The sequence below is a fragment of the Parasteatoda tepidariorum genome, chromosome 3 (genome assembly GCF_982258835.1).
Source record: "Parasteatoda tepidariorum strain Cologne lab strain chromosome 3, Ptep-v5.0, whole genome shotgun sequence".
Classification (NCBI taxonomy): domain Eukaryota; kingdom Metazoa; phylum Arthropoda; class Arachnida; order Araneae; family Theridiidae; genus Parasteatoda; species Parasteatoda tepidariorum.
In genome coordinates this window covers 37433250-37444723 of record NC_141757.1, presented here as the reverse complement: position 1 = coordinate 37444723, position 11474 = coordinate 37433250, and the positions used below count along the sequence as shown (strand labels likewise).

The 11474-nt window shown below is 29.3% G+C and overlaps 1 protein-coding gene across 1 annotated transcript in view; it reads left to right on the top strand.

The window, feature by feature from the left end:
* The first annotated feature begins 8982 nt into the window (after positions 1–8982).
* The window catches only part of LOC107447194 (nose resistant to fluoxetine protein 6), an 88061-nt gene continuing 85569 nt past the window's right edge, over positions 8983–11474 (top strand). Inside the window, exon 1 of the mRNA XM_087159095.1 lies at positions 8983–9053. Within this exon, the coding sequence (XP_087015221.1) occupies positions 9013–9053 (41 nt within the window). The 5' untranslated portion in view covers positions 8983–9012. The remainder of the gene's footprint in view (positions 9054–11474) is intronic.

The following is an 11474-nucleotide window of genomic DNA, read 5'->3' as shown; positions in this document are numbered from 1 at the left end:
TTTTTTTTCTTCCTTTTTTCGGAATTTTTTTCCCGATTTCTTGTGATTTTATTTTTACTATTATTTTTCTTCTTTTTCCATTTTCTATTGTTCTGTAATTTTTCCCATGTTTTCTCGACATTTTGAACTTATTTTATGAGTTCTATTTGCTTGCAGCTTATGCACAATAAGTAAAACTTTTTGTTTTTCTTAATTTTCTTCGTGTTTATTTTTTTTTGTATTCATTTATTATGATATATATATATATATATATATATATATATATATATATATATATATATATATATATATATATATATATATATATATATATATATATATATATATATATATATATATATATATATATATATATATATATATATATATATATATATATATAAAAGCTTTTAAAATGCCATATAACATTTACTAAGTTTTACAATTTTATCGAAAATAAATACCGTTCATTCCATAAAATTTTGTGATTATGCATCAGAATAGCTATCTTTTTTCGGGTCCTCATTTCCTTGATCATTTTTTTTCTTCTTTCCCTTACCTAAGAAGCTCGAAGTGAGATACTAAAGCAACTAACCCTACAACTCTTCATAAATTTATAATAACTTATAAAAATTTGGCTTTAATTCAAAACTGTCACACAAATGACGTTAAAACAGCTTTAAAAAATAAATAATGTCAGATAAAAAGTTCAACGTCAAGAATTTAAAATCTTGGAGAATCAAAAATAATTTATTAATTGATTTAAATTCATTTAAAGGAGATTAAGAAAACAAAAAATTTGTTTTCGTTGCTCAGAAAGCAACTCGAAAAATTCTTTTGGTTGCTTAGCAACGAGAAGCACTATGTTTTCCCGTCTTGTCAATCATTTAGTTTCTTTATGGTTGTTATAAGTTATTTCTCCTTCTATGGCGAGGTAATTTGGCATATTTTTAAATCTTCGCCAGATATATAAATCCTTATTGCGACCCAATTTACAACCCATTTCTTTCGAAATTTTGTCTACCCCCCCCCCTATTTTAAGGGTCTGGATTCCAAATATGAAAAAAAATATATATGTTTATTCAGAGAAAGTACGTTTTTGTGTCTGATTTCGTAACTTAATTAATAATTAGCACTAATTAATTAGCATATTTGAGGTCACCCCCAGAAACCATTAAGATTGACATTTATTTCGTGAAAATCCGATCATTAGAGCAAAAGTTATTCAGGGTGATATCTTTTTTTTTTTTTTACGGATTGTACAACTAGAACCGGCATGATTGTAAATTTTTGAAACAATCGATTCCCTGTTTCATTGCTAACCTTCTCGCTTGTCATAAAAAGGGAAACCTTCGTACATTACTGGTAAGCTTTATGTTTTTTTTTCTTCTTCAATCTTTCTTATGTGATTACTTATTTTTTTGTTTGTCCACTTTAAAAGAATGCTATGTCGAATTTTAATAACTTGAGTGCCATTTGTCATAATAAATATGCTCTTCTTTAGGATTAAATTATACTTTAAAAATTTTTTTATTTGAAAAATAATTAAAAAATGGGGCAAAACAAAAAATAGATACTTATTTAATAAAAGGTTTTTCCCCAATATCTAAAGCTGATAAAATAATGTAGCAAAACCTATTTCCAGATTGAGAAGGTTTTCTTAAAAATATTATTTTTGGCAATGTTGTCATCATATCATTTTTCTATAATTTTCAATTTCATTGCGTTCAAGTTAACAAAGATACCCAAATACATTTTTAGATTTCCCAGATGAAAATTTTAATGAAGTAACTCTTCGTTAACATAAAACAATTCTATTAGTTTTTTTTCTTTGTAAAAGAATAAGCAATCATTACATTCTTTTACCAATATTTCTTGTCAAGTAGCTAAAATTTACTTATTGGTAAAACAACTGATAGGAAAACCAACTCACAGGTACAGAATGTTCTCTTAAGAATATTATTTCGACAAAATTACTACCGCTTAATGCTTTTGTATTATTTTTATATCACTCAAGATAACAGTTTCCAACTGAATTCTAATAAAGTTATTATTCTTTAAGATTAAAGATTATTTTGATTTCTTTCAAGCTTTTCAAAATTGCGTTATAGCAAAACATTCATTTTCATAATTGTAGCTAACTTGAAATAAAGAAAGCATCTTAGAATCAAATGTGGAAAAAAATTAAACCAAGCAAAAAATAATTAAAGACTAAAGCTAATTAATTAGGAAAATCAAACAACAACTGTGTACACAGCAATGAAACTTTTTGATGGAACTCAGTAAATCAACTAACATTTTTGTTTTTATGACCCTTTTTCTCTCAATGATTTATCAACTTTATTTTAAAAGCATTCGATGCTTTTTGTATAAAAAGCTTCAAAGATAGATTGAATTAGATGTGCAGTTTAACGATGCGGTTCAACTAGAAACTAGGTATACATTTTGACTTCAAATTTAAACTGAAAGAAAAGAAAGTCACTCTATTCAAACAAAAATTCTATTAAAATAATGGGTTCAGTCTAATTGAAAAATATCCCTGTATCCTTCAAATCATTCCGGTTAAATGAATCATAGACTTCAACTTTTACAGATGATTCAATTAGGAATTCTTCCATTCACGAGGCTTAGGCAAGATCAATTACTCTGGTTTGGAAATTAAATTGTGTATCTGTGTTGGTTTGAATAGATAGCATTTTAATTTAACAGTTTAGAACTGTTCCAAAATAATTCCAAACAGTATGTTTTCATAACAATCTTATGAATTGACATGAAAAAAATGTTCTTTGTCTTTAAATGATATCTAATTTCAAATTTTAGAAAAGTTAATTTAGTCAGAAATAGTTTGAATTTTTCAAAATGCCCTTAGAATGAAATTCAATACTATCTTTAGATGGTGCCAATTTTTTGGTTAAAGATTTAATCAGAAATTGCCTTAATTAAAGAATTACTATAAAACTGACCAATGACATTTAGATTTCATTAAAATTCTATCTTATTTTAAGTTTTTTAGTAGGATATTATAAAGGAAGTATCATAATGGTGCTCCGTAGTAACCGTCTACAACATATATTTTTAAAATTTGTGAAAAAATGAAGTAAATAAAACTTTGCACTTTAGGGACCACAACTCAATATTTAAAGTAAACAAAAACGTTTTCCAATCATTATAGTGGTTGATAAGACCAGATGAGGAATTAAATCAACCACAAACTAGTTTGTTTGCGTAGTTGGATTAGAATATCTTATCCTTATGTTAGGAACCGTGTTGAAGTAATCCTCAAATAAGCTCATTTTAAATAAATTTTAAACCCCTCTTTGCTCGAAATGACCTCAATAGTGATTAGTTATAGTTTGAAAATGATTTGTTAAATATTAATTTGTGACACTGAATAGTGCATTTCTTTTGAACGAGATATTTTACATGCATTCAAAAATTATAAATTAAAAGTAACTATTACGGAAAATTTTGAATAAATATGGTTAATGCAGACCAGTTCCCTGTATGAATAGAGTTATTATAAAATTGCTTACATTCAACAGAAACAATACATAATTGATACTAAACAAAGCATCCAATTTACACGGTTGTTTGGGAATATTTTACAAAGTGGTAGTAAAACAAGTGGCAGTTTTCAAAAACTTGGTCATGTGAATGAAGAGGCAAATGGTAAATGAATCAATTTTTGTAAACTTTAAAAATTACGTTTTTTTAGTTTAATACACAAATGCAACTACCACAAAGAAACAATATTCTCAACGAATGTACAAGTTGGCAACTATGATAGTGCTAAACTCACATTAAAACTAGAAGCACTTTAGAGTTAAGTTACGAGAACAAATAAATTTTAGTATTAAATAATGCATCTAATTTACACGGACGTTTGGAAATTTTTTACAAAGTGGTAGCAAGGCAGTATAATTAGTAGGGGCAGTCTCCGAAATGTTAAGCTACTTCGTAAAAGTAGTAAAAGTTTAGGGTTAAGTTACGAGAATAGATGGAATTTATTAATTTTATTTTATATTTAATAATTTTGTTTTCTAACCGTCGTCGACCAGCCGGAAATTTTACGTCGGCTCTGCGGAATTCGTATCGACCAGCCATCGCTGGGTTTGGAATTCGGTTCACCTCATTGGAAAGCGAATGCTCTATCCCCTGAGCCACCACGGCTCTAGATTTACTCAGTGTGAAAAATAGCTTTCTCAATTTAGCCATATGCACACAGCAGGAAATACACCATCGCAAATTACTCAATTATTTCAGTTGCAAGTCTATCAAATAAAAAAAAAATAAAAAAAAATCTGTTCAGAAAAGATAAAAAAGCAAACCAAGAAATAGAGTTGAATGGTGAGGAAGAGGGAAATGAATCACTTCAAATATATTTAAAGTATTTTCAGTATAAAATATGGATAACGTCGACGAGGCTGAAATTAAATTTCCTTAATGTTACAACGTTAATTATCGAGTAGGCATTTTGTCCGTTGCTTTTCTATTCGTCCGTCTTTTAGATTTGTATAAGAAATGCAATTAAGGGCCTCACAATTTACTATTTTTGCAAAATAGATCAACTCTTCATTGATAGATAATGGATAGCATATTCTTAGTAATGGATGCATTTCATATAAACAGTGTTTGTAATAAACATAGAGCCCGAGGGTTGTTTTTAAATATATATTTAGGGAAGTCGGTGTATTTAAATCTATGTAAATAATTCCTTTTTTTTCATGAAAAACGTAAGAATTACATTCATTCTTAGACTTGAGAATATGCTAAGAAAGGTACGTAGTTTGTAATGATTTGAGTTTAAAAGAAATTCGGTTCAAACCATCTATATGTCTATAAAGGTTATGATGGTTAAAATGTATAAAGTTATTTCCTGATAACTTAAAAATTAAGGAGAAAAGTAGATGACTTTTATATTAACAGATTAATAGATATATATTGATTTTAAAAATTAAGTTTCACTGTTTAATGTTTTAAAATAAGCTACCATTACAAATACTTAAAAAAGAAAATAGAGTTTATGGTATACATTTTTCATTGAATTTGCTACAGTTGAAATCTACCATAATATATCTGATTATTTTTGTTAATAAAAATAATTATGATAAGTTTGTTTCAGATTTGTTAAACTGAGCATTTCCTTCTTTCTTGAAACAAAATATTTCAAAAATTCAAAATAAAAAATAATGTTGTTAAAAACCACGTTTTTGTAGTGGAGAATAATAATTAAAAAAAAATTTGAAAAACGAAAAACGTGGGGCGCATGAAATACATAACAGCAATGTTATATTAGTGAGTGCATGTGTGCTCCTGAGAATATGTGTATGTATGTATATCTGTAATTGTAACTGCATCTGAATGTGGATGTGGAATATGTTTGTGTATATGCATATGTATGTGGATGTATATGTGGCTGTGCATGTGTATGAGTAAGAAAATACGTACATGTATGAGTAATGTTATGTATTTCATGCGCCCCACGTTTTTCGTTTTTCAATTTTTTTTTAATTATTATTCTCCACTACAAAAACGTGGTTTTTAAAAACATTATTTTTTATTTTGAATTTTTTTATTTTAAATTATAATTTTTTTAATTTTATTTTTTATTTTATATTTTTTGAAAATTATTACTTTTCAATTATTATTCTTCGCTACAAAGAACGTGGTTTTCAAAAATATATATTTTTATTTAGATTATTTTTCTTTGTCAAGACTACTACAAGACCTCTACTAAAATAATAGAACTTTCATTTTAAATTAGGGATACAAAAATATTTATAGAAAAACAATACCTTTACGACTTTCATTAGTTTTAAGCTGATGACCAGCAAAACAATCTGGAAATGAATGAGGAAAAACTGGATCCTACCACGTGATTTTTCAGCCAATAAAAATACTCCAACAATAAAAATCTTTTCACCTGCCATGTAATACTAATTTGAAATAATGGAATCGACAACTAAAGACAATCTCGAAAAGAATTGTTTTTTTAAATTTTAATTTTATTTTACTTTGTATGTCTTTTTTCTCTTCATTTTCATGCATTGTCATCCAATTCTGAACTATGTACCAAATTTGAAGTTTGTAGCTAGTCGGGAAGTTAGTTTAAAATCGATTACAAAATTCCACCCGGACAGACATACACGAAGGCAAGTTTATATAAACGTGGTAATAATAAAATAAAGAAATTTTGTCAAAAAAAAAAACATAAAACCGAAAAACAATGTATTACTAATTGGTATATGACGCAAGTTAATTGAGAAATCTTGTTCGCTGCAGCTGCTGTCATCATCTTTCTATATGTCAGGCTAATTAGAAAATTTTTCAGTACTTTTTATTACGACTGATATTTTTGAAATTTATTACAATCAACACATACTTTTGGCTAATTAGTAAATGTGCGAAAAATTTACCCATAATTGCAGTTTGTTTCATTACAATTACCCTTTAAAAAGGTTATTTACAATAAGCTTTCACTATTATTTTATGTGTTTGTATGATTATCATGCATAATATGTACCTTTCAAATAGCCTGGAAAAAAATCAGACTAATCGAGAAAGACTGGTACATTTAATAACCCTTAAGGTATTAGGTCTTATATATTTTCTTTATATAATTGTTAGTTTAAAGTAATAACGTACGCTCTTTTCTTCTGATTTTTTTTAAAATTATTTCTTTTTAAAATTAATACTTTAATATTTTATTCGAATTTAACTTAGAAAATAGCTATTGAAACAAATTCATCTTCCAGGAAAATATTTTGACAGAAATTAACAATAATCTCCAGATTAATTCTATAGAGAGGGGTATTACGAAGACTTATCAAGTTTGCCCAGCGACTACGTGATCTGATCTGGTTTGATGATAAAATTCTTGGATATTTTTTGGTCTATATCCTTGTTTGGGCAGAAAAAAAATCCTACTTTGATACATTCTCATTCTTTTTACTGCCTACAAATGTCGCTAACTAATCTTCACCTCTGATTTGCAATTATTTCTATTTATCTTCGCTAATTCTATGAAAATAAATCTTTGGAAGTAAATATTATTTGTCTTACTGTCGATATACAGACTAAAACAAGGAGTGAAAATGAGATAGAACTTAACATTCATCTTCATATTCTAGCGATTTTAAACATATAACGACTTAACACATAATTTTCAAGAGTTTTTCTTTCTTTCTTTTCTTCTTTTCTTTATTATTATTTTTTTTTTTTTTTGTTTTTTGAACATTTGATCGAAATTCTCTTTACAAGTAAAGGATAATGAAAACAATTATTCTAAATCGCGGTTTTCCCAATCATCCAATACTAAGGCTTGTGGTGACAAAATTATTTCATCCGTTAAAGGTACTTCAGGTTTCTGATATATATTGTTAATATATGCAACAAAACAGACGGATATCAATAAAATACGAATATATTATATCAATAAAATGAATTCATAATTCTTTTCAATAGAATGATTAACGAATTGCTAATTATTTTAAGTTATCGCTAGATCTATGATAATTAAAATCTATTAACCCCAAGACTGCCTTTCAAGCATCACTGACACTTTTAAATTACCTACCAGTCTAAATGGTTCATTTTATTTTACTACCGTAATTGAACAGATAATCGATTTCCGAGTTCATAGCCATCAACGTTCAACTTCGCATTATTGTAATTTTGAACCCAACCTAGAAGACAAGTAAACTCCTGGGTAAGCATTAAGAAAAACTAGTTTTCGTGAAGGACTTTTTTGATGGAATTAACCCACTATTGCTTTACATAAAGCGGAATATCACTCGTGGTTAGCTCACCCGTGGATAACGGTAAGGGGATTCGAATCTAAGATCCGTCTGCTACTGAGGATATTTTGCGTATCCACTGTGGCAGGTGCGAGCCAAAAACAGATTTCGCATCGACCAGCCACCGATGGGACTTGAACCTGGGTCACTTCATTGGGAAGTGAATTCTCTATCCCTTGTGCTACTACTCAAACACTCTATGTATTTTATTTCATATGCGTCGTTGAACAGTCCTTCAAATTTTTTGGATTTTCGACTGCTAATTGGCAACCCCGTCGCCTTGTAATTTTGAACCCGATTCAGAAGACAAGGAAACTCCTGGATCAAGTATTGGTAGAAATTTGAATTCGTGGAGGACTTTTAGAGGTAACTAACCAGCATTTGCGCTACATAGAGAGGAAAAACACACACACAAAAAAAAACAACCTCCCACGGTTTGCCTATCGGCAAGGGGCCTCTAACCTATGTTTCGTCTACCACTGGGGATATTTTACGTCAGCACTGTGGTCGGTGCAAGCCGGATGCGGAATTCGTATCGATCAGGCATTGCCGGGATCGAGCCCCGGTTCACCTGATTGGAAGTCGAACGCTCTATCCTCAGAGTCATCGCGGCTCAAGCAATAGTTTTTATAATAAATGATTACTTAAAGGCATCGCTTTGATTCGAACCCGGTTCACCTCATTGTAAGGCAAACGCTCTATCCCCTGAGCCATCACGACTCACTCTATATATTAAATATTTTTGCCTTGGGACCAATGATGTCTAGTGACCATTTTATTTTGCGGTATTATATGGTATGAGTGCAAGCAATAAGCTTTGCCGTGTAAACTTATAATGCTGCATCCGTTTCTTACGCCGCTGAACGGAGAGCAAATGATTCATAATTGCATTAAATTTATAATATGATTAAAAAAATGGTAGGTTTTATAAAATTTGTTTTTCAACTCGAGTGTTTAGTCTTTTTAATACTTTTTTGTATTAAATTTAAATTGTGAAATATAACTAGAGGAACGAAAGGAAAAGAAACGTGTTGATGAAAACTTAAAAGAAACAATGAATCTTTTATTCTCTTTTGTATAAAAAGTATTCTTATCAGGACTGAAAATCAGTGCCTGTCGGATTAAAAATAAAACTTCCGACACGTCAAAAAAAATATGCAAGCAACAGGTGTACAATTAGAATGAACATGATTGTAAGCTTTCCAAATAATCGTATGTCCAGTCACATTGTTAATCTATGCACTTAACTTTAAAAGGGGCAGAATTCGCACATTGCTGGTAAGCTGTAACTCTTTCTTTTTCTCAAATTTTTTTATATGGTAACTCGGTATAAATTTCGTTTGTGTGTTGTAACGGAATGCTAGACCGAATCTTTGCGTAAAATGCAGAATCATTTATGGTCGGGTCATGAAATTTGGATATTGACTAAAGTGCGAGTTTAGCCACCGATACTAAAAATCGCTTAAAAATTTCGATTAGTCCTATCGGGAGAGATATTTGATGGTTTGGAAATTGCTATAAATTAACTGTAGGTGATTATGTTTATAACAGGATTGAGATAATAAATACATAAAAGTTAATTGGGTTTCTACCATTTTTTTGAGCAATTATTGTTGCCTGTGGTATCCTTGTTATATGTATACAGGGCTGCCAACTCTACTATGTTTTTTTTTCTCTCCAAAATGCATCATTGAGGGGATAGCAATAAACAACTGAAGCTGACAGTACGTTTGGTGATTTTACTAACAATTCAAACTCTTCACCCTTGATAGATGAACCGAAGCGGCTTGTTATATAAACTTTCGAAATATTTACAAGTAGTGGGGTGAAAAATAACTTTAAATCAGATTTATAAACAAAAGAATAATACATTAATGCATAAATTTAGTTGCCACTAGAAGAAATTTTTGCAAAAAGTGTCGAAAGTTGGCAGGACTGTGTACATTGCACGCTTTTTACAATCAGCAAACAAGTTTTTAGAGTTCCGTGATTAACTTTGATAGCACAGAGCTGTAAATTTGCTAATTTAAATTCTGGGTAAGGAATAGATGGGAGCAGGAGTTTCATTTTCTTTTTAAAGGTGGTAATGAATCTTTTAAATTATTGGATTTATAAACATAATTTAATGAGATATTGAATACCACAAAATGCAAATAAATCAATCTCTGAGAATTGGAGTGGGAGTGGCACTTCCCCCTCTATAACGGAATAACTGACATACTTAAACTGACATACATAAAGGTTTTACTAATATTTGCTACATATCTCAGTATTATGTGAAATGTAACTTTATTGTATTTATCACGTGGTTACTCTTATAAAGAGTGGGCCTAAGTACCCTATTTCTATAAGTTTTACTATTTAATTCGCTACCAATTTACTACAACTTTTGCAGAAAGCGCAGCATTTGGCTTCCCTGATTTATTAGAGATGCCAACTTGCTCTGAACAGCGGATAAATATTTTCGAGTTTCAGCCTTTTAATGTATGATTCTCGGTTTAGTAAATTCGATTTATAGAGTCTTTTTATTACGCACTAAATAATTCAAATGTTTATATGAAACATTATTACTTATATTACTTTTTACAGTTAAGCCGTTTTGAGTCTTTTAAAGAGATTGCAAAGTTAACTGAAAATCTGCAAACTTTAGTTTGAAAAAATATGTCGAAACCACAGCAGTTTGCTCCTCTGTTTTTTAGAAAAAGGGATGCTACGGGCGATTAAAAATGCATGAAGTGGTAGAAAATCGATTTATTTTTATTTATTTAATCTTTTAATTATCCGATTATAATTACCATCATGACACACATTACAAATTATTCATGTTTAGACTAAAAAAATTTGCATTCATTCTCAATAGTAAACTGAAAAAAAGTGCTAATTTTAATCTCTTTTAATAGATTTTTGCTTTTTATGAGTTACCACTTTTTATGGTTTCAGTCGTCTGTGGCATCCATGTAGGAACAAAAATTAGTGTAAACCATAGCAATAGTAAAAAATTAATTATATCACTAATTGTATTTGAATTAGTCTTTCACTACCACTAGGGAAAAAATTCCTCGGAAAGAGCAAAAGTTGGCATGTCTGTTAGTATGTTAAAACTACTTCATCGAATTAGTGTTCCTAAAATGATCAGAAATCACGTTTTCTTCTCGTTTATAGTTAAAGCGTGGTTCAATAAAACTAAATACTTTAAAATCAAAGATGTTTGAAATAAAGAAAAATAAGTTTTCTACAAAAAAAAATTTCTGGAGTGATTTCATAAGTAGAGAAACCATACTGTGGCGCATTTATTAAATTAAATATAGAAATAATGTAAGTCTTAAATTTAAACAAGTAACATTTTAATTATGATTAAACAATTTTAGCATTATTATTTACGAATCCATTTTAGCATTACGACATTAATCTAAACATTAATTTAGAATAGATGGGGAGAGATAGACTTTAAACTCATGGACCAAGTTTACTCATAGTTTCGGTATCAGGCTTTGACACACTCTGACTGATTTGCTCTTCTAACCCTTTCCTTCGGCTGCTTTTATATCGTATTTTTTTAGTGATAAAAAGTCTCAAATTTAAGGAAAGGTCAGGTCCAAAAGTTATTGTTGTTTTCGAGTTTGTCCCATGATGGGGGTGACATTGCAAGATTTTAACCTAATTGTTTATTTGAAGTACTTTATCCGTATTTAATTTAAC